Source organism: Monodelphis domestica, chromosome 6, assembly GCF_027887165.1.
Source record: "Monodelphis domestica isolate mMonDom1 chromosome 6, mMonDom1.pri, whole genome shotgun sequence".
Classification (NCBI taxonomy): domain Eukaryota; kingdom Metazoa; phylum Chordata; class Mammalia; order Didelphimorphia; family Didelphidae; genus Monodelphis; species Monodelphis domestica.
In genome coordinates, this window is record NC_077232.1 from 23,042,166 (window position 1) to 23,067,485 (window position 25,320).

At 34.8% G+C, this 25,320-nt stretch overlaps 1 protein-coding gene across 1 annotated transcript; it reads left to right on the forward strand.

Annotated features, from left to right (window-relative positions):
• The first annotated feature begins 6,982 nt into the window (after positions 1-6,982).
• LOC100022616 (olfactory receptor 10AG1-like) lies at positions 6,983-9,597 on the forward strand. Its single transcript, XM_007497658.2, has 2 exons — positions 6,983-7,009; positions 8,686-9,597. The coding sequence occupies exons 1-2, from the start codon at positions 6,983-6,985 to the stop codon at positions 9,595-9,597; spliced, it is 939 nt and encodes a 312-aa protein (XP_007497720.2).
• Positions 9,598-25,320: the final 15,723 nt, after the last annotated feature.

The following is a 25,320-nucleotide window of genomic DNA, read 5'->3' on the forward strand; positions in this document are numbered from 1 at the left end:
AAAAAAAAAACGGAAAACTAGGGTGGAATATCCATATGCTGAATTCATAAATAAAAGAAAATACTTTGTGCCATAAGAAATGATGGAGATAATTTCCAAGTCATAGAAGATATGTATGAAATGAGTAAATCAAACAGAACACAGAAAACAAATTATACAACTATATTAGAAATAAAATAACTTACAAACATTTGAAGTTTTTATCAATTCAGTGACCACCAATCATTCCAGAAAACTGATGATTAAATTCATCCCTTAACAAAAAGGTAAGGGACTTAAGATATAAAATGAGAAATATAGAGGAATTTGTTTTGCTTAACTAGGCATGTTTGTTATAACAAGCAGTGAATATAAGGATAAGGAAAGATAGGCCAAAATAGAATAAAAAGTCATTGAAACAATGTTTTCATGCAAAGAGAAAAATATTAAATATAACCAAAGGCCATCAATACATAATAGAGATATACAGTTTTATAAACAATCCTCTTTGTTCACACAATTTCCTATATGTAATTATTGGTTTTATTTAGTGTTTATTTAGTTGAGTAAAAATAAATTGACAATTTTATGTAATTTCTTATCATTTTTCCTGAATTAAACAATTAAAACATTAAAGTATGAATACCTGGTGCCTATGAGATTTATTTTACATAAAAAGCAGTATGCTTTTAATTCTAGTTAGCAAAATAGTTATTTATGCAAAAGTAAATGAGTAATGATACTCTTTTTAAATTAATTCATTTAAATAAATTAAATGGAAATATAAGTCTCCTTAAAGTTAAAAGAAAATCTCCAAGAAAGGCCAAGCAAATTAAAGATTCAGATTTTTGGTTTGTTTTTCTTTTCTTTTTTTTTTTTTGGTTGGTAGGTTTGCCAAGGCTAAAAAGGAAAAGTAAAAAAAAAATAAATTAAAAAAAAACTCTCTTAAGGGAGAAAATATAAAGAATGAAAAATATTTTTTACATGCGAATTGTAATTAAAAAAAGAACTAGTCTAAGTCCTGCAGATATAACCACATGAAATGTATATTAAATGTAAGATCATATGCAAAAGTGCTTTGCAAATTTTTAAGTAATATATAAAGGTTGGCTGTTGTTTTAGTCATCATTGTCAATGTTATCATTATGATTTTTTTTATTTTTTTAAACCCTTATCTTCAGGGATAGAGTCAAAACTTTATATTGGTTACAAGGAAGAAGAGTAGTAAGAGCTAGGCAGTAGGGGTTAAGTGACTTGCCCAGGGTAAAAAAGCTAGAAAGTGTTATTATTATTTTTAATGTTGTTACTGGAGCTGTGGTCGAAGAAAACACCACTTGGATATTTTCTGCTCTCAGGCAACTCAGAATGTAAACATAGACAACACTTACAGCAGAATTCAGCTTCTACATTGATAGAAACATTGAGCAGTCCTTACAATGTACTGGCAAAAATTGATAGTGACATATTTTATTTATTATTTTATTCACTGATAAAGCCATATTCTTATAATTTCTTTCTCTTAATTAAAGAACCCTTGTCTTCACTGAAGGATGCCCTATGATGGCTCAAGAAAGCAGGAAAATGGTCAGGCTATCCTACCTCACTAACTTGTCATGCCTTTAGAAGCTAAGGGAGTCATTCTTGAGGACATGGTTACCTCCCCCATAACCTAACCCCAACTTGGTGGAAGTTCATGATGAGCACATGTTTTGTATCTTGCTATTTTCTGATTGGGGTAGACTTTATAACTAGATTGTAAGTCTTGTTCCCTAGAAAATGGGAGTTGGAAAGGAGAGGGAGGGGCTCTCCCTTCAGGAACCTATATAACCTTTGCTTTGGTGCCCATGCATTACATTTGCTATGTCTAGGCACTAGCCCTTCCTCATGAGAAAGAATAAAGGCTGTTTCTTCTACTGATATCTACTGACACATATTTGCTTTTATACTTTTTCAGCATTTTGTAACTTCTTTGTATTTATCTTTTTTATGTTGTAAATTTTCATATCTGATTCATTTGAGAGAACCATAGACATTAGGATCTTTAAAAATAGCTACCAGATGTATAATAAATTTTGTTTCAATCCCTCATTTCATTGTGTTCAGGTCTTTATTTTTGATTGTTTTTTTTTTCTTTTTATCCATTTAAATGTTTGGGTACATTATGTTTCATTTTTACATTATGGAATTTAAATAGTGTAGAGGGAGTTTCATTCCCTCCCCCTTCTGGATTGCTGACCCAGTTCATCCCATTTTGCTTGCCAGCTCTGGTACAAGAGTATGAATAAAAAGCTGTGGGTGTGACCTGACCAGGTGTTACTTCCTAGAAGATGGTGGGGAAGACCATGGTTGAGAGAGGCAGCCATGTGGAGAACCACTTAGATTGTTTAAATCTCTACATATCAGCTTTTTCTATTTCAATTGATTATGAAAATAGGAAGAGGTGAGGGTGGACAACAGAGGTGGACAACTCTGTGAAAATAAGAACCTGCAGTTATTAATTTTGATTTAACAGATTGGCAACCACCACAGAAAATGAAGCCTCTCACTATAGAATGAGGGATCAGTTAGATTTTCTTCAGCAAAGCCATTTTTAGGGGCTTTTCCTCCACTGCTACCACTGCTGCCCCTGACAAAATGGCTCTTGCTTGACCCTTACATGCCATCTACTCTGTTAAGAAACCCTCCCACATTACCTGTCCCCCCAGCTTAGCTGAAAGTGGGGTATTGGTGCTTAGGCTACAGACACTCTAAAAATCCACATGAGTTCCAAGATGCTTTACAATCCAGTAGGAACTTCCCATCCTTCAGAGTCCTTTGTCTCCTGTGAATATTGGATTTAGCTATCTCCTGATTGTAACAATGAAGATACTTAGCTCTTTCTTTATTGTGAAGATAAAAATTGAAAACTCCTGATTGTAACAATAAAGGTACTTAGTGCTTCCTTTATCGTGAAGCTAGAATTGTAAGCTACAATCTATTTTTAGATTTTTAACTACAAAAAGGTGTTAAGTAGTTACAAAAGTTGAATTAACCACAAAAATGTGGTTAGGGATTAGAAAATGAAGTTGTAGGGCAAATACTAAGGTCAGAGAACATTAGGACACAGAAGTAGGCTATATGGTAAAGACTGGACATTCTCCATTTTGATTACCTGGTGATGCCTTTCCATTCAAGTGCCTTGACAAGTCTTGTCCTCTATTCTTGGTGGAGAATTGTGGTCATCCTCTACACTGCTCTTCTCCTTTTAAGTAAATCAAGGAATGGAGAAAATATATAACTTGCTGAAAATTACAAAAGTAAGAATAGAACTGAGATCCAAAATGATTTCTCTTGATTGTAATCATATGGTCCTAGCACTTCCCCTCTGTCTCTGCACACTGTAAGTACATGAGTGTGTACCTAAGGTCTGGATTATCGATAGCAACTATTTCATTAGCAGTGAGATGCCAAAGAGGAGATTGTTTGGTCCAAAATATTAGGGGCTATTCTTCTCCTTTATTTGACGAGAATAAGTGATCAAATTCTTCAATCATGAAAATGACTAAAAACAGCCCAGTCTGGGATAATTGCTTTTTTCTCTATAACACTATGGAGCATTGTTTCCATTTTACAGATGAGAAAACTAATAATAGGAGAAGCAAAGTGAATTTTAAGTAATTAGATATTTAGGTAACTCTAGATTTTACACTTAAATATAGTCCATTGATTCAAAGGTCAGATATTTTCTCTATTCTAACCTGCTTCTATAAAGAGTTGTTTATTTGATCAGACTTTGAGCCAGAAGATCTTCATCCTCATTAAAAAGTGAGTTATGGCATGTGGAGGACCCATCCCCAGAGAGCTGGGAGGGCAGCAATCAGTTCTATTAAAAAGGATTGCTGCAAAGTGATTTCATTTAATGGCATATATTTTTACATGGGAGACTAGATCCTCTTCCTTAGTCAGTTGGTGCTTTTTGATAAATTGTAATGCTTAAGTGAAAAGAATCATGGCATCATAGAAAGAGTGTTTAGCTTTAAGTCATTCTTGAGAGCATTAAGTTCAACTCCTCACTTTGGCACCAAATAGATGGGGAATTTTGGCCAACAAAAACCCCCACACTTAAAATAGATGAATCTCAGTTTCCTTCTCTGAAAAATCAGAATATCTGTTAGTTATGTTATAAGTGCTTTTGCAATAATGTACATAAGGAGGACCAGTAACTTCTTAGGTGTCTCTATTATTTTCACTCCCATTGTTGAAGAAAGGAGCTGACTAATATGACTGAATTCCATTTAAGGAAGGTAAGTACAAACTCTTTTTTTTCCATCTCCCTTTTAGTTTCTTTCACCTGAAGAGGATCTGAAGTATAACTAACTTATGATCTTTATAATCACATTGAAAATGATGGACCTACTGAGGGATGGAGATTTAGAGAAAACATTGACTAGGGAAAGAAAAGATTCTTTTTACAACATAACCCTTGATCTCTCTGCCAGCCAAGGTGTGTGGATGAAATAGGGGGACTTCACTAGGTGTTGGCCAAATAAAGAATTGAACGTAGCTTCTTTTATAGCTGCTTCATTTTTAATCCAGTCATTTCTCAGAACTCTCCATCCACTTATTTTCTCTTGTAACAATGAAAAATGAAACACATGCAAACATCAGTGCTGACATCCATAATAATTAATGTAACATTTCATACCTACAATCTCCTCTACCCACACTCATCAGAAGAGGAAAGCAGGCTTTATAATCTGTTCTTCAAAACCAAGATTTTTGAGTATAATTAATCAGAGCTCAACTTCCTTTTAACCATTATTTTAATTTATGATATGGTAGACATGGTGGATATCTGTATCCTATTTTTGCTTTCTTTTCATAATCTCACTTTATTAAAAAAAAACCTTTCCAAATCTCTTTAGTTTTTCACACTTTGATTTTATTATAAAACATTTCAACAAATGCATATGATAAAAATTATTTTTGTTATTTAATGTTGACTAATCATTGTTTCTTTTTTATTTTTAGCTACAGTTTATTTGAATATTTCCAGGTATGTGTAATCCTTCACTCTGTCACTGATCTCCTAATGTGTGAAAAGTAAATAGTGACTATTTCTACAATTCCTAATTCTTTTATAAAATATTATTTTTTCTATCACTACAGGTGCTATTTTTAAGAATTGAATCATTGAAGATAGATGATTTATTATTTCTAACTTTTCTACTTAGAAATTTGTATTTGTTATTTTCATTCATATTAGTGACACTGTTAATGATTATTGATTCTTCTATTGATATTATTTGATACATCTATTTGTGAACAGATATCAATATTCTTTATTTTGTCAACATTATGTATATGTCTGTGTTTGAAAATAACACTTTTGCAAGAAATAGATGTCTTTCCCAGTGGATAGTTTTGAAAATTCTCATAGTATATGTATTTTTAAATTAAAATACTATCAAAATTTTTTATTCTGTGTTTTATGAACTCTATCACTTTTATGAAGAAGTGTTAAATGAGGTAGGCTTAGGAGTGATACTCTCAGGGGCAGGAGATTCTAAGTTTAAATTTCATGTACAGTTCTTAATAAATATATAAATATTGGCAAGTCAATTAAGCCATCTGCATCATCTTTAAAATAAAGGTATTACATTTTATTATTTATTAATTACACTAATATAACCAACTCAAAGATGAGCCTTTATGCTTAAGTAATTCATCCATTTTATATTTCTATTTAGATATTTGGTTATAGTAAGTATTTGATATTCCTGACAAGTTAGAACTTGACCAGAGGATCATAAGTCTTTAAAAGTAAACAAATAAAAGAAATAGGATGGGGCTCTAGTTCCTTTGGTGACTATATATGAATTTTCCAGTTACTAAATTAGTCTTCTCCTTCAGAGTATCACTCCTGACTTCAATCCAATTTATTGAATATTCTTGAAACCAGTATAGTTACCTTGTGTAATATGTATATACTATGTATTAGATCTATATGTGTGTAAATACCTATATATACACAAATATATGTATATATACATATATATATAAATCCACAATCTTATATGAAATGTATAGCTATAAAGGTTATACTTGATCTATAAGAATTAAGCAAGTGCTTAGAGATGATTGTTGATGACAGAACATTGGAAGATGTCTGAATTTTCCAATGTTTTTTCTTTTTTATATACCATGGAGATTCATCTTTTACAGAGGTAGGAATATTAAATATAAATAATTGAAACCGAGCAAGAAATTGGCTATCTTAGTTGCAATGATGATTTAAAGCTAGGAGGAACAATTATTTTAGCTTATAAAAAGCACAAATAATTTACTAATTAATGGCATACACTATTTCCAAAGAACATTAGAAACATCATAGATAATGAAGTACTTTAGAAAAACAATCATCTCTATTTTTAAAGTTGAGAAGAAGATGGAAGTGTTGTAAAATATTTATACTCAGCTATTATTCCCAGGGAAAATGTAGGATAAGTTATTAAACGTGTAGTTATTATTTCAAAGCTATGGTGTGATTTTGAAACTGATTATGTAGCTTCATTTAGAAGAAGTTCTAAAGAATAACCTAATTCTTCTTGATATGATTAGTAATATTGTAAACAATGACCATGTTCTAGATAGAACTTACACACATAGTCATTAAAGAAAATGAAACACATTCAAGATATCACTATCTCCCAGATATTGTCCCTAGGGTGATCAAAGATAGACAAAAGCCCAATATATTTAGTCATATATATAAAGACCATTTCATGAAGAAAGACATCCTTTAGGCAAACAGCAATAAAAATAAATAAAAGAATAATCATGACATGAGAAGAATTTCTTTGGAGGTTGATCTAATGATGACAATGATAGAATCATTAAAGATGTTGATGATGCCTTCCTTGCCTATATCATTCAAATTTTTCAAAGATGTTTTTATAGATATACTGTCCAAAATAATCATGGCAGTAACCTTGGGGGGAAGCATTAACAACATTCACACACCATGAAGGAGCACGTTGAAGCACAGAAGATTAAATAGTTTAGCCTTGGATACAAAATTTGTGAGTGATAGTCAGGAGTAGAATTCAAGGCCAGTAAATTTCGTCCAATGCCTAATTGTATATTGCCTTCTCACTCATTGGTAGAAGAATAAGGAATATGACTATTTGCATAAAGGCAAGAATACTTTGTATATTGTTCTAGTCTAAAGGATCTAAAAATGGAGATATCTCAGATGTCAACCCTCACATTACAGAAAAGGAAAATGATATCCAGAAATGATAAATTATTTACTGATTGCAACATAGGCTATACAATTAAGTATTGATATTGGAACACAACGTCTGAATCCAATGCTAATGTATCTTCCATTTTAATGTGTCTAGCAATAGCAATCCAAGCAAGCTAGAGAGCTAGTATATTGAGTTCAGGAAAATTCTATTAAAAAAGAAAAAAAAAGAGAATACATTTTTTAGTTTTACTTAACTTCTCTTAAATTTTAAGTTAGCAGTATCAGTTTTCTTGACACCCAGTATCTTTAAATAACCTAATACCCTCCTAATACTCTCTAATCACTGCTACAACCTAAAAAGAATAGTTTTGCCTGGACTGTGTTGCCATTCATTCTCAATTTTAAGTTTATGAAATAATGCCACTCATCCTCCTGTCTGTTTCATTCCTGCAGCAAGCAGATCTAGGGTAGATATTTCAGCGGGAATAAATTAATCATGAGTTCAAACTAAAATGTAAAAGGATAATATAATTTGGTGAATGAAAAGATATTTCAATTGGATGACTTTTTCACTACTGAATGAATCTCTAAGTATAGAATTTAAAGTCTCAGTTAGTATGGAAAATATTTGAGGTTAGTAGACATACCTTAAGTCATATTTTCTACCTACCATATTTTTTGATGTGTAGTTCAAGGAAGTTGAAATGTATAAGAAATTATATTTTCCCTGAAGTTGTTTAGAACATAGTAGATGGTACAGAATATGGAAGATAGGCTGGTCAAGAAGAAAGCATTTGTAAATTAACAAATGATTAGTGTGGATCAAATTTTATTATCTTTGAAGCAAGAAGTAGATGAGCTAAACATAGCCAGGGAATTCTATAGAGAAGAATGAGGAAATAATCAGGACCTTAAAAGACTGGTAGGATTCCCATAAGTCCAGAACATTGGGGTGGGGGGACTTTCTTTATTAAAAAAAAAACAATACCATCAGCAAAGATAGGGATGCTGAAAGGAACAAGGCAATAATGAAATTCTGATTCAAGGCAATTCACAATGTTTTTTTTTTTTCCCTTCTCTCAACTCTTATGAAGACTCTAATTTTTGCCATCTGGAAATTATCCTAGAAAAGAAAATGTTGAATGGTGTTTCTATTGGCATCAAAGGAATGAAGAATGATTTTACAAGCTTTAACAGACCACTCCTTATCTCTTTATATCCATCCATATACCCAAGAAATATATTCATAATACCGTAGTACAGTTCTTAGCAGAGAGAAATTTTTTTATCATCAAAAGGATGCAGAATGATTGAGATGTGATTCAACAAAAAAAATGAAAGAGAATTTTTTCAGATCATGAAATATAATATCTTCTTTGACGAAAGGGAAACTGAGCATAATACAAGAAAAAAGGCTTGACTGGTCCTGAATTCATTATTTCCACAGGCAAAATAAAAACACTATGTCAGGTGACAATATCACCTTTGTGGTGGAATTCATTCTCCTAGGATTTTCTGATCTTCCCAAACTCCAAGGCTTTTTATTTGGAATGTTCTTAAGCATTTACCTATGCATACTGATAGGAAATGGTCTCCTCATTATCATAACCAAGATTGACCCAGGTCTCCAAACTCCCATGTATTTTTTCCTTGGGAACTTTTCCTTCTTGGAAATCTGTTACACATCAGTCACTATCCCCAGAATGTTGGCAGATCTCTGGACCCACAAAGGAACCATTTCATTCGTAGCCTGTGCTGTACAAACTTGCTTCCTTTACATTCTTGGAGTTGCAGAGTGCTTGCTTTTAGGTGTGATGGCTTATGATCGTTATGTGGCCATCTGTAAGCCTCTCTATTATCCTCTTATCATGAATCACAAGGTCTGTGTCCAACTGATTGTGGTTTCATGGGTGATTGGGGTTCCAATACTGATTGAAGAGACATACCAGATTTTCTCTCTGAACTTTTGTGGTCCTAACAAACTTAATCATGTTTTCTGTGATGCACCACCATTAATAGAGTTGGCGTGTGGAGACACTTATGACATAGAGATTTCTGTCCATGTTGCTGCTCTGATATTTGTAATCACCCCCTTTCTATTGATACTCATATCCTATGTAAAAATAATTACCACCATTCTGAGGCTGCCATCAACCTCAGGGAGATCTAAAGCCTTCTCCACTTGTTCTTCTCACCTCATGGTGGTGGGATTATTCTATGGGTCTGGAAGTATTGTGTATTTGCGGCCCAAATCTGGTCACTCAGCAGGATCAGTAAAAGTGTTTGCTCTCTTCTACACCACTGTGACCCCAATGTTTAACCCTCTGATATACAGCCTGAGAAATAAAGATGTCATTGCTGCACTAAGAAAACTACTTCCAAAGTGAATCATGTCGTGGAGCAATTAGTTAACTAGACCGATTTTGTTCTTCTTTTTTTATTCCACAGTTCCTACAGAAATAGATATCTGGGTATTTTCTATTGCACTGAAAATGTATTCAAATTAGAGCCCATCAAGAGATGTTATTTGAAAATACAACAAATATTCCTAAAATTGTCACTTTCTTTTGTCAGGCCTCAATTAATATTGATCATGCTTTTACTAAGTGATGAGAAACCTCCATATGCACCCTAAATGCAATTATGCTATTATTTCTACTTCTTTATCCAGTAACACATGAAGTTATCTCAACTTTTTAAAAGGAATTAAAAAGGAAAAATGTGAATATAAAGAAGCATCAGAGACAGAGATAGAGACAGAGAATAGAGGTGAAGAGAGTAAGAGACAGACAGTGCCAGAGGGACAAAAGAGAGAGATTCAGCTGTATATTTTGGCAAATAAAAAGAATTATAGTGTTATAGAAAAAAGCAGAGAGAAAAAATTGAAAGAGAGAAAGATTAGTTTAATACTAGGATAAATTAAAGAATTTTAAGATTTTTAAAAGTTTATATTCCATCATGAAGTATGAAGTATGCTATTTGGATTATTAGGCGAATTATTCCCTGTTTTAGGAAATCACTCCATATCTTAATTTAAAAATTTTTGAAATTATTAAGAAATAATAAAGAGGTTTTGCACCTAAAAGATCATCATGGGTCTCATGAAAATCTATAAAACTCAAAACACATTTAGTTTAACCAGAACACTTCATTTCATACAAATAACAAGGTAGAAGGAATGACACTTTCATTATGACTGATATAACTCTCCATTTACACAATGTAAATTCATAAAATATTAAATTCATGAGCTGATTCATGTCCATGTATTAATTTTTTACTGAAAATTACTGTGCAGCAGATGAGAGCTTGATTATTCAATAAGGTAACATATCCAGTCTGTTATTGCACTGAGGATTGTAGTCCCATACAACACAAAACAGCCCATTTTACTTCTGCATAATTGTTTTGTTAAGATGTTCCTTCTTTATTTCTAACTTAAAGTTTTCTCTTAATAGTAATCCATTTTTTTCCATGTTTTACTATCAAAAGTTATGGTAAACTTATTGAATAATCCTTGTGCAGATAAATGACATTCAAATTCATAAAAGCAACTATTTAATCCTTTCATTTGTCTCTATTTTAATCATGCCCAATAACTTAAATCAAAACTTAGGTGCCATCTTAAAACTCTTAATTTCAAAATGTAAAATAAATAATTTTGACTACATCAAACTAAAAAGCTTTTGTACAAACAAAACCAATATAACTAAAATCAGAAGGGAAACAACAAATTGGGAAAAAATCTTCATAGAAACCTCTGACAAAGGTTTAATTACTCATATTTATAATGAGCTAAATCAATTGTACAAAAAATCAAGCCATTCTCCAATTGATAAATGGGCAAGGGAAATGGATAGGCAGTTCTCAGATAAAGAAATCAAAACTATTAACAAGCACATGAAGAAGTGTTCTACATCTCTTATAATCAGAGAGATGCAAATCAAAACAACTCTGAGGTATCACCTCACACCTAGCAGATTGGCTAACATAACAGCAAAGGAAAGTAATGAATGCTGGAGGGGATGTGGCAAAGTAGGGACATTAATTCATTGCTGGTGGAGTTGTGAACTGATCCAACCATTCTGGGGGGCAATTTGGAACTATGCCCAAAGGGCGACAAAAGAATATCTACCCTTTGACCCAGCCATAGCACTGCTGGGTCTGTACCCCAAAGAGATAATGGACACAAAGACTTGTACAAAAATATTCATGGCTGCGCTCTTTGTGGTGGCCCAAAACTGGAAAACGAGGGGATGCCCATCAATTGGGGAATGGCTGAACAAACTGTGGTATATGTTGGTGATGGAGTACTATTGTGCTAAAAGGAATAATAAAGTGGAGGAGTTCCATGGAGACTGGAACAACCTCCAGGAAGTGATGCAGAGCGAGAGGAGCAGAACCAGGAGAACATTGTACACAGAGACTAATACACTGTGGTATAATCGAACGTAATGGACTTCTCCATTAGGGGCGGTGTAATGTCCCTGAACAACTTGCAGGGATCCAGGAGAAAAAAAACACCATTCATAAGCAAAGGATAAACTATGGGAGTGGAAACACCGAGAAAAAGCAACTGCCTGAATACAGAGGTTGAGGGGACATGACAGAGGATAGACTTTAAATGAACACTCTAATGCAAATACTATCAACAAAGCAATGGGTTCAAATCAAGAAAACATCTAATGCCCAGTGGACTTACGCATCGGCTATGGGGGGTGGGGGGGAGGAAAAGAAAATGATCTATGTCTTTAACGAATAATGCTTGGAAATGATGAAATAAAATATATTTAAAAAAAAACTCTTAATTTCTAGTTCATCTTCTAGATGGTTATTAAATCATAAATCTTTTTTCACAAAGGTAATGCACGATAGAACATCACTTTCCATTGCTAGTATGACAGAGTGTACAAGAATATGAGTTATCTAATTCTGAATTCTATGACACATTTAATCCAGCCAGAGATTTCAATTAATTTTATTGTCTTAATATTTCTCCATTGATAGTGAATTTGTCAACAACCAAATCATTCAAATATTTCTCTATTTCATTTTCTTTTTTTTAAATATATTTTATTTGATCATTTCCAAGCATTATTCGTTAAAGACATAGATCATTTTCTTTTCCTCCCCCCCACCCCCATAGCCGACGCGTAAGTCCACTGGGCATTAGATGTTTTCTTGATTTGAACCCATTGCTTTGTTGATAGTATTTGCATTAGAGTGTTCATTTAGAGTCTATCCTCTGTCATGTCCCCTCAACCTCTGTATTCAGGCAGTTGCTTTTTCTTGGTGTTTCCACTCCCATAGTTTATCCTTTGCTTATGAATGGTGTTTTTTTCTCCTGGATCCCTGCAAGTTGTTCAGGGACATTACACCGCCACTAATGGAGAAGTCCATTATGTTCGATTATACCACAGTGTATTAGTCTCTGTGTACAATGTTCTCCTGGTTCTGCTCCTCTCGCTCTGCATCACTTCCTGGAGGTTGTTCCAGTCTCCATGGAACTTCTCCACTTTATTATTCCTTTTAGCACAATAGTATTCCATCACCAACATATACCACAGTTTGTTCAGCCATTCCCCAATTGATGGGCATCCCCTCGTTTTCCAGTTTTGGGCCACCACAAAGAGCGCAGCTATGAATATTTTTGTACAAGACTTTGTGTCCATTATCTCTTTGGGGTACAGACCCAGCAGTGCTATGGCTGGGTCAAAGGGTAGATATTCTTTTGTCGCCCTTTGGGCATAGTTCCAAATTGCCCCCCAGAATGGTTGGATCAGTTCACAGCTCCACCAGCAATGAATTAATGTCCCTACTTTGCCACATCCTCTCCAGCATTCATTACTTTCCTTTGCTGTTATGTTAGCCAATCTGCTAGGTGTGAGGTGATACCTCAGAGTTGTTTTGATTTGCATCTCTCTGATTATAAGAGATGTAGAACACTTCTTCATGTGCTTGTTAATAGTTTTGATTTCTTTATCTGAGAACTGCCTATCCATTTCCCTTGCCCATTTATCAATTGGAGAATGGCTTGATTTTTTGTACAATTGATTTAGCTCATTATAAATATGAGTAATTGAACCTTTGTCAGAGGTTTCTATGAAGATTTTTTCCCAATTTGTTGTTTCCCTTCTGATTTTAGTTATATTGGTTTTGTTTGTACAAAAGCTTTTTAGTTTGATGTAGTCAAAATTATTTATTTTACATTTTGTGATTCTTTCTATATCTTGCTTCGTTTTAAAGCCTTTCCCCTCCCAAAGGTCTGACATGTATACTATTCTGTGTTTACCCAATTTACTTATGGTTTCCTTCTTTATGTTTAAGTCACTCACCCATTTTGAATTTATCTTGGTGTAGGGTGTCAGGTGTTGATCTATTCCTAGTCTTTCCCACACTGTCTTCCAATTTTCCCAGCAGTTTTTATCGAATAGTGGATTTTTGTCCCAAAAGCTGTGATCTTTGGGTTTATCGTATACTGTCTTGCTGAGGTCGCTTTCCCCCAGTCTATTCCACTGATCTTCCTTTCTGTTTCTTAGCCAGTACCAAATTGTTTTGATGACTGCTGCTTTGTAATATAGTTTTAGGTCAGAGACTGCAAGGCCCCCATCATATGTGTTTTTTTTCATTATTTCCCTGGATATCCTTGATCTTTTGTTCTTCCAAATGAACTTTGTTATGGTTTTTTTCTAAATCAGTGAAGAAGTATTTTGGTAGTTCAATGGGTATGTCACTAAATAGATAAATAAGTTTGGGTAGGATGGTCATTTTTATTATATTGGCTCGTCCTATCCATGAGCAGTTAATGTTTTTCCATTTGTTCAAGTCTAGTTTTAGTTGTGTGGCGAGTGTTTTGTAGTTGTGTTCATATAGTTCCTGTGTTTGTCTTGGGAGGTAGATTCCTAGGTATTTTATTTTGTCTAAGGTGATTTTGAATGGGATTTCTCTTTCTAGTTCTTGCTGCTGAGCTGTGTTGGAGATATATAGAAAAGCTGATGATTTATGTGGGTTTATTTTGTATCCTGCAACTTTGCTAAAGTTGTTGATTATTTCAATTAGCTTTTTGGTTGAATCTCTAGGATTCTTTAAGTAGACCATCATGTCATCCGCAAAGAGTGATAACTTGGTCTCCTCCTTGCCTATTTTGATGCCTTCAATTCCTTTATCTTCTCTAATTGCTACTGCTAGTGTTTCTAGTACAATGTCAAATAGTAGAGGTGATAATGGGCATCCTTGTTTCACTCCTGATCTTATTGGGAATGCATCTATTTCATTTTCTTAAATTAACTTTTTTATCTAGTTACAGTAAAACAATCTTACTAATATTATAATGTGTTTAAACTGAATCACAAGCTTTAAATGTAGCCCTTATAAAACATCATTTTATTGTGGGTAGAAATTTTAATATGAAAATAACTCTGGTTTTTTTTCTTTTAGATCTTCACATTTTATCCATTATTTCTTAGCCCTTAGATTATCCTCTTATTATGAACCAGAAGGCAAAATAGCCTGAATTCTATTATGTGAGGTCTTCCTTCTGGGCTTCATTTGGTCTTCAAATGCCTTCAAAATAAATGCCATCTATGCTTTCATTTCTGTCAAGGAATGATGTATGAGATATTATAGAGAAGATGTTGGTATATAGATGTTTTCATTATGTTCCTCCCCCCTCTCTTTTTCCTTACAAATGGTTATACATATGCATGCATTTAGTTATATATGTGTATGGGTGTGTATACAAATAGAGCTGGATATTGGGAGAAAGACACAAATAGACATGAAGCTAGATTTGCTAGGGTAAATTTGGAAACATGGAAGCTTAGAAAAATATTGATGTCCCATCAACATAGTGTCATTAGCGCATCTTAATCATTAGGATGTTGATACTTTTTAGAGAAAAATCTATGCTTATCTGCCTATCCATCAATGTGCTTATATAGGAATTAATATACACAGCTATACACATATTAAAATACATATTTATGCTCAGTTGGCTCAGACATAGGATCCCCTATATACTATATATAGCATGTTTTATCTTGTGAGTTTTAAAATTAATATTCAATGACTAAGTATTATATTTAAAAGATTTTTTTAATAATAACTAGGGCAAAAGAAGTGCCTGAATTCATCCTGGTTGCAGGTCCAAAAGAGAGAGAGGGAGGAATTACAGCCACTTAAATACAATCATGGCAAACAGCGGGATGCAGGGAAAGTGAATTATGGGAAATGCTAAGGGACTTTTGGGGGTTGGAGTCCAAAGGCTCAAAATCTCTATTTGTACATATAGCCCAGCAATCCTATTGGGAAATCAGTTTCCCCAAAAGGAACATGGAAACACAATCAACTTAAAGATTGCAATAATTTGTGGATAAAAGGAAAAAAGATAACAAAACCAACGATTACTAGGTTGACAAGAAGCCAATTTGGGAGGAGTCCCCTTTGGCATAAGTGTATACATTTAAAACAAAGGCATTTCAACCCTCCATAGTTCAATTCACTTCCCAAAGTTCACTGTGGATTTCTGGTACAGCATGTGGTCAATCAAATTTCTTATCCTATAATTGCTCAAATTTAAATCAAAGTTCACAACAATAATTTGGCCACCCCTGATGTGAATAATAACAAGCACAGGGATCACTCATGGATGCATGGTTGAGGTATAAAGTATATGATCAATTAGCAAAAGAAAATAAAAAACATGAAAAATCCAAATAAAAGAGAAAAATAACTTGTAGATGAAAAAGAAAGTGTAAAAGTCTCATGTCTAAAAAAAATCTAAGTAAAGGAAAAACAAATCTATAATATGTCCTTGAATAAGGGCCCAATTAAAATGATTTAAACAATTTTCCTTTTCCCCATCAGTAGCCAGGACTATAAAAAAAAATTGCCACAACTTGAAAGACAGGAAGGGGACTAGGTTATAGGAGTCAGGTAGGAGCCAAGTTTGAGATACTTGGTAGAATGTGGGACAAGGAAGACCTACCTTTAATACATGTTAAACAGCTGCAATATTGAACCCCAAACAAGTTCAAGTCCTCTAATCTCGGATCAAAATTGCATCAGTCCCACTGAGATCTGGTTTCTTTGACCTTGTGCTCCATAGGCACTATGAAGGTGCTCTGTGATTCTTTAGCACTGTACAGTGGCTCTTTTGTCTATTCCCTTCTTCTACAATAAGACAGAATCACAAAGCAAAGTCCCATAATTCTTTTAAATAATCAATGGCATCATTTTTATAGTCTAAAGCTTTTGGGGGTATGCATTAAAATTAGAAAAATGTATTTAGAATATATTACTGAAAAATAAAACAATAAAGAAAAATCCTCTCAAACTGTTGACATGTGCTTCAAATACAAAAGGGAGAGAAAAATAAAACTCAGATACTATATTGCACATGCAATAAAAAATCCAAGTTTTTATAAAATTTGTTTCAAAAATTAAAAAATATATAGCTTAAAATCAATGACACATTGTATCAGTCATGTGTGAGTACAAAATAATTTTCAGAATGAAACAGTAACACAGTAGATAATGCTCATTCAAAGAAGTACCAAAGTTCTCAAATTCACAATAGCCCAGTTAATTACAATAGCAAATAAACCCACTATCATATGTCAAATAGAAAAAACACAGAACTATTAAATAGTCAAAATCACTCTTTAATCAAGGGAAAAGGGGTTTGCACTACTCAATAGGACAACAGAGCTGCTCCCCGAGACTGCACAGAGTCTGGACACCCTGGCCACTGACCCCTGGGAGTGCCACCGACTCAGGATGGACTCCAAGGAACAAAAGAATTTGGCGAACCTCTGTACCATTTGGGGAGTCCAGGGACAAGGAAAAATGGTTGACATCACTATAGCTACAAGGAAATAGGAGTGTTCAAACTACACTGACATGATAAGTGCTGACAAAAATACACTGACAGAATCAAGCTTGAGAAAAGAATCATAGCTACAGGCTAGGGTGTAAGAGAAGGGGCTGCTGCTATTAGTCAGTTCATGCTGTTTGATAAATGGTAATGCTTAAGGGAGACAAACCATGGCATCATAGAAAGAGAGTTTAACTTTCTGTCATTCTCGAGAGCCTTATGTTCAAATCTTCACTTTGGCACCTAATAGATCAGGAATTTTGACCCAAAAAAACCCCACACTTAAAATAGCTGAATCTCAGTTTCCTTCACTGAAAAATCAGAAAATCTGTGTTACTTATGTTATAAGTGCTGTTGCAATAGTGTACATAGGGAGTATGAATAACTTCTTATGTGTCTCTATTATTTTCACTCATTATTGAAGAAAGAGCTGACTAATATGACTTAAATCCATTTAAGAAAGGTAAGTACAAACTCTTTTGTTCCATCTTCCTTTTAGTTTCTTTGACCTGAAGAGGATCTGGAATATGACTAACCTATGATCTTTATAATGGCATTGAAAATATTGAACCTACTCAGGGATGGAGATTTAGAAAAGACTGACTAGGGAAAGAAAGATTCTTTTACAAAATAACACTTAATCTCTCTGCCAACCAAGGTGTGTGTAGGGAAATAGGGGGACTTTACTAGCTGTTGACCAAAAAAAAATTGAATGTAGTTTCTTTTATAGCTGCATCACTTTTAATCCAGTCATTTCTCAGAAGTCTCCATCCACTTATTTTCTCTTTTAATAATGAAAAAGTAAGACTTCCGGTCAAGATGGCGGTGTAGAAGCAGCGAAAGTTCAGACCTCAGAAACCCTTCCTTACAGATCGCAAACAGAGTGCTCCTAGGCCATTGAAATTCAAGCTGAACAACAGGATAGACCTGGGGAAACCTCCTCCTGGACCTGGATCAAAAGGTACCACACCACAAAAGCCAGAACCCTAGATCACTCAGATCTAAGGGGTAGACAGAAAGAAGGTCCCAGGACCCATCCCCCCCCCCAACCCAGAGTGCTGAGCCCAAGGCAGCAGTGGGAACCTCAGGGCTCTGAGGACTCACCTTGAAAGCAACCAAGCCAGTCTCCTGGGGCGCCCAACACAGATGGCAGGGAAACATAGAGAGAAGGGGGAAGCCTGTAGCCCCCTGGCTGGGTTCTTCCATCTGAGTCTCAAGGGAGGTCCTAGCTTTATGGCACCAGCTGAACCCAATCCCATCAGGAGCCCTCAGAGCTACTGAAAGGACAGAAAACTCAGGGCTGGCAAAGGGGTTGCTCCAAAGAGCTTACCTTCAAAGTAACCCAGGACAGTTTCTGGGCACTCAACACAGAATGTGGAAGAGGAAGTTGCTGCCTTTTTTTTCTTCCTTTTTTTGGCTCTGGGATCATTTGGCCCACACCACCTGAACCTAATCCCATCAGGAGCCCTCAGAGTCCAGGCAAGTCACAACCCCTCCCCCCTTAGAGAGCTGGGTCTTCTGAAAAAGCAGAAACCTGGAGGTGAAGTCAAGATGGCAGCCTAGAAGGAGCATAGACCTGGCAGCCTGGCCAGAGCTTTAGAGATCCTCCATATCTGCTCCAGCCTTCCAGGAAGTTTAAAACTCAGAGTAAACCCAGTCCAACTAAGCTGAACTCAATCCCATCAAAAGTCTCCAGAACACAGGGAAGCCCAGGCTCCCCATCCATCCTCATTGACTGCTGGACTTTAAGCCAATCAAAAGCCTCCAGAGGACAGGAAAGCTCAAACCCCCAACAACCCTCCCTTAGAGATTACACCAAGAGATCCTCTGTTAAAGCTCCAAGAGGGGAGATTGATAGATTTCCCTAAAGAACAAAAAAATGAGAGGAACAAGAGCACAGACAAATACGGGGAGGAAAGAAGGGGTGAATTTGAACAAATAACAGAAACAGAAGAAAGAAACTATAATAGACAGCTACTACTCACCAAATGGAACAGAGGGGGAGAGATCAGCAAACAAGAAACCAGAAATCCCAGCGAATTGGATACAGGCTGTGGAAGAACTCAAAACACAAATAAGAGAGGCTGAAGACAATTGGGAAAAGAACTTAAAAATTAAGATAAGTCATCTGGAAACAGAGGCACTTGAACTAAAACAAGAAAATAGTGTCCTGAAAGCCAAAATCATCCAGCTGGAAAATGAGGCAAAGGAGATGAAAGATGAGGCAAAGGAGATGAAAGACAAGATAAAGAGGATGAAAGACGATCTTCAAAGAAACTCAGACCAGAAGGAAAAAGACGACCAAAAAGCCAAAGATGAAATCCAATCTTTAAGAACCAGAGTAAAACAACTAGAATCAAGTGACCTCACAAGGCAGCAGGACACTATAAAACAAAACAAAAAAGAATGAAAAAATTGAGGAAAATGTGAAGCATCTCATTCACAAAACAGACGATTTAGAAAATCGTTCAAGAAGAGACAATTTAAGAATAATTGGACTACCAGAAGACCACGACAAAAGAAAAAGCCTGGACATAATACTAGAGGAAATTATCCAGGAAAACTGTCCCGAAATCCTAGAACAAGAGGGGAAAGTAGAGATTGAAAGAATCCACAGATCATCCGCTGTAATTAATCCCCAACTGAAAACACCAAGGAATGTTATAGCCAAATTAAAAAACAATCAGATAAAAGAACCAGTATTACAAGCTGCCAAGAAGAAACCATTCAGATAACATGGAAACATGGTGAGGATAACACAAGATCTGTCTGCATCCACACTGAAGGACCAAAAGACATGGAATATGATATTCCGGAAAGCAAGGGAACTAGGCCTACAGCCAAGAATAAAATACCCATCAAAACTGACTATATTCTTACAGGGGAAAGTATGGTCGTTTAACACAACAGAAGAGTTCCAAGCATTCATAAATAAAAGACCACACCTGAACAGAAAATTCGAAGTCCAACCACAGAACTCAAGAGAATCATCAACAGGTAATTAAAAAAGAGGGGAAAAACAACAACAAAAAAAAGGTTTTTTTTAAGAGACTCAATAAGTTAAAATGATATGTATCCCTATAAGAAAAGAGGTCATTGGCAACTCTTAAAAACTGTTGCTATCACCTAAGCAGCTAGAAGAACTACACTCAGAGGGAACAGTGACAAACTGTATAGGATGAAAGGACAAGACATAAATAGGTATATAGATATATGCATGCATAAATACATATACATGTGTATATATATGCATATATACATGACTAAAGCTAAAAAAGAAAAGAGGTTATGACTAAAAGAAATGGGAAAAGAAACAAATGGGGGTAAATTTACATGTCACAAAGAAGCTCATGGCGGGAGGGGAGAGAACATCGATATACTGGAAGGGTAAAGAGGCTGGAGATAGGAAATACTCAACTCTTACTTACTTTGAAACTGAACCAAAGAGGGAAGAACAATCCAATCCATTGGGGAAGAGAATAGATTTGCGCTCTATAGGGGAGTAGAAGGGTAAAAATCAGACTGGTGGGGAGGGAAGCAGTACAAGGGAGGGAGAGGGTGGGTGGGGAGAATTTTTAAAAAGACTACAGGGGAAAATAAGGGAGGGAATAAGAAGGAAGGGGGGTAGAAAGGGAAATACAAGGGGGACTGATTTAAAGTAAATCACTGGACTAAAAGGTAGAGCTGAAGAAGAAAGGTTAGAATTAGGGAAGGATATCAAAATGTCAGGGAGTCCACAAGTGACAGTCATAACATTGAACGTGAATGGGATGAACTCACCTGTAAAATGTAGATGAATAGAAGAATGGATTAGAATCCAAAACCCTACCATATGTTTTCTTCAAGAAACACACATGAGGCGGATTGAAACCCACAAGGTCAGAATTAAAGGATGGAGTAAGACCTTCTGGGCCTCAACTGACAGAAAGAAGGCAGGAGTGGCAATCATGATATCTGATAAAGCCAAAGCAAAAATAGACCTGATCAAAAGGGATAGGGAAGGTAATTATATTTTGTTAAAAGGGACTTTAGATAATGAGGAAATATCACTAATCAACATAGATGCACCAAATAATATAGCACCCAAATTTCTAATCCCTGACTTAAAAGATTATAGCTAAAGATGGAAGGTCAGAATTAAGGGAGGATATCAGAATGCCAGGGAGTCCACAAGTGACAATCATAACTTTGAACATGAATGGGATGAACTCACCCATAAAACGTAGATGAATAGCAGAATGGATTAGAATCCAAAACCCTACCATATGTTGTCTTCAAGAAACATACATGAGGCAGGTAGACACTCACAAGGTCTTAATCAAAGACTAGAGTAATACTTTTTGGGCCTCACTTGATAGAAAGAAGACAGGAGTTGCAATCATGATATCTAACAAAACCAAAGCAAAAATAGACCTGATAAAAAGGGATAGGAAAGGTAAATGAATTTTGTTAAAAGGGACTATAGACAATGAGGAAATATCTCTAGTCTATATATATGCACCAAATTGTATAGCATCCAAATTTCTAATAAAGAAAGTAGGAGAATTGAAGGAGGAAATAGACAGTAAAATCATATTAGTGGGAGATTTGAACTACAAAACACTCACCACACAACTAAAACTAGACTTGAGCAATTGGAAAAACATTAACTGCTCATGGGTAGGACGAGCCAATATAATAAAAATGACCATCCTACCCAAACTTATTTATCTATTTAGTGCCATACCCATGGAACTCCCAAAAAATTTCTTTACTGATTTGGAAAAAAACATAACAAAGTTCATTTGGAATAACCAAAGATCAAGGATATCCAGGGAAATAATGAAAAAAAAACAACATATGAGTGGGGCCTAGCAGTCTCAGACCTCAAACTATATTACAAAGCAGCAGTCATCAAAACAATTTGGTACTGGCTAAGAGAAAGAAAGGAGGATCAGTGGAATAGACTGGGGTCAAGTGACCTCAGCCAGACAGTATACGATAAACCCAAAGATCCCAGGTCTTGGGACAAAAATCCACTATTCGATAAGAACTGCTGGGAAAATTGGAAGACAGTGTGGAAGAGATTAGGAATTGATAAACACCTGACACCCTACACCAAGATAAATTCAAAATGGGTGAGTGACTTAAACATAAAGAAGGAAACCATAAGTAAATTGGGTAAACACAGACTAGTATACATGTGAGACCTTTGGGAGGGGAAAGACTTTAAGACCAAGCAAGACATAGAAAGAATCACAAAATGTAAAAGAAATAATTTCGACTACATCAAATTAAAAGGCTTTTGTACAAACAAAACCAATATAACTAAAATCAGAAAGGTAGCAATAAATTGAGAAACAATATTCATAAAAACCTCTGACAAAGGTTCAATTACTCAAATTTATAAGGAGCTAAATCAATTGTACAAAAAATCAAGCCATTCCCCAATTGATAAATGGGCAAGGGACACAGATAGGCAGTTTTCAGATAAAGAAATCAAAACTTTTAATAAGCACATGAAGAAGTGTTCTACATCTCTTATAGTCAGAGAGATGCAAATCAAAACAACTGTGAGGTATCACCTCACACCTAGCAGATTGGCTAACATGACAGTTATGGAAAGTAATGAATGCTGGAGGGGATGTGGCAAAGTAGGGACATTAATTCATTGATGGTGGAGTTGTGAATTGATCCAACCTTTCTGGAGAGCAATTTGGAACTATGCCCAAAGAATGATAAAAGACTGTCTGCCCTTTGATCCAGACATAGCACTGCTGGGTTTGTACCCCAAAGAGACAATAAATAAAAAGACTTGTTCAAGAATATTCATAGCTGTGCTCTTTGTGATGTCCAAAAATTGAAAAATGAGGGGAAGCCCATCAATTGGGGAATGGCTGAACAAATTGTGGTATATGTTGGTGATGGAATATTATTATGCAAAAAGGAATAATAAAGTGGAGGGATTCCACGGAGACTGGAACAACCTCCAGGAAGTGATGCAGAGCGAGAGGAGCAGAACCAGGAGAACATTGTACACAGAGACAAACACACTGTGGTATAATCGAATGTAATGGACTTCTCCATTAGTGGCAGTGTAATGTCCCTGAACCATCAGCAGGGATCTAGGAGAAAAAACATTATCCATAAGCAGAGGACAAACTGAGGGAGTAGAAACACCGAGGAAAAGCAACTGCCTGACTACAATGGCTGAGGGGACATGACAGAGGAGAGACTCTAAACAAACACTCTAATGCAAATACTAACAACATGGCAATTGGTTCGAATCAAGAACACATATGATACCCAGTGGAATCACGCGTCGGCTACGGGGGGTGGGAGGGAGGAAAAGAAAATGATCTTTGTCTTTAATGAATAATGCATGGAAATGATCAAATAAAATACTATAAAATTAAAAAAAATAGGGGTGGATGGGGGTGAGGGGTTTGACCCTATGTGTGACTGCCAACCAATTTTTCAAGGAGTCTCAGAATGCATTGGAGATGCAAAAGGAGATCCTACTTTATACAGAATTTACAGATTGCCACAGAGAATTGCTTTCTGCTTCTCTATATTTGTCTCTTTTCATTTTCTCTTTAAAATTTTTAATTTCAAATTTATTTTTAATTAATTAATAATTAAATTAATCAATAATAATTAATAATTATTCCAATAATCAATTATATTAATTAATTACTATGATTAATTAAAATTTTTGCTACATTAAAAAATAATGAAAAAGTAAACAAATGGAAACATCAGTGCAGACATACATAATAATTAATGTACCATTTCATATCTGCACTCCCCTCTACCCACACTGGTCAGAAGAGGAAAACAGGCATTATAATCTGAATAGTTATTATAGCAAACCTATGGTGTCATTTTTAAACAGATTATATAGCTTCACTTAAAAGAAATTCTGAAGAATAACTCAATTGTCCTTGATATTATTAGTAATATAGTGAATAATGGCCATGTTCTAAATAGAATTTACTCAAAGGTATTAAAAAATTGAAAAACATTAAATGTACCACTATCTCCCAGATATTGTCCCTAGGGATGTCAAAGATAGACAAAAGCCCAATATATATAGTCATATACATAAATACCATTCACAAAGACTTCCTTTAGGTACACAAAAATAAAAATAAAATGAATAAAATAATATGATCATGACATGGGGAAAAATTCTTCTGCAGTTGATCTAATAATGATGACAATGATAGTAATATTAAAGATGTTGATGCTGCCTTCTTATGTCATTTAAATTTTTCAAAGTGTTTTTATAGATATACTGTCCAAAATAATCTTGGTAGTAACATTGGGACAGGAAGCAGTGTTGATAGCATTCACACACCATGAAGGAGCAAGCTGAAGCAAAAAATTAAATGGTTAACCTTGGCTACAAAATTTGTGTGTGATAGTCAGGAGTAGAATTCAAGATCTGTCAACTTCTTCCAAAGCCGAATTGTATATTGTCTTCTCACTCATTGATAGTAGAATAGAGAGTATGGCTATTTATTGTTCTGGTCTCAAGGATCTAAAGATGGAAGATATCTCAGATGTCAACCTTCACATTACGGATAAGGAAAATGAGATCCAGACATGATAAATTACTTATTGATTGCAACATAGGCAATAAGATTAAATGTTGTTGTTTGAACACTACTTCTGAATCAAAAGCTAATATTTATTACATTATAATGTGTCTACAAAGAGGATTCCAAGAAAGTTAGAGATGTTTTATTTGAGCTCAGGAACATTCTTTTAAAAAAGAAAAAGGAATAGAGAATACATTTTTTTAGTTACTTAACTTCTCTTAGATTTGAAATTATTAGTATCAGTCCACCTGACACCTACTATGTTAAATAACCTAGTACCCTACTAATACTCTCTAATCACTGCTATAATGTACAAAGAATAGTTTTGTCTGGACTTTGTTGTAGTTCATTCTGAATTTTAAATATATGAAAAAATGCCACTCATCCTCCTGTCTGTTTCATTTCTCCAGGAAGCAGATCTAGGGTGGATATTGCAGTGGGAATAAACTAATCAAGAGTCTACACTAATATGTAAAAGAATAATATAGTTTGATGAATGAAAAGATATTTAAATGGGATGACTTTTTACCACTACTGAATGAATCTCTAAGTATAGAAATTTTAAGCGTCAGTTAGTATGGAAAATATCTTAAGTCATATTTTTCACCTATCATATATTATTGAGCAGATCCTATGTGTTGTTCAAGGAAGTC

What these genes read in the sequence shown, in the direction of transcription:
- LOC100022616 (XM_007497658.2), top strand. Translation starts at nt 6,983, where the DNA reads ATGAAGGAGCACGTTGAAGCACAGAAG. An exon ending in AGCACGTTGAAGCACAGAAG is followed by an intron (nt 7,010 to 8,685) that starts ATTAAATAGTTT and finishes ATGTCAGGTGAC; the next exon opens with AATATCACCTTTGTGGTGGA.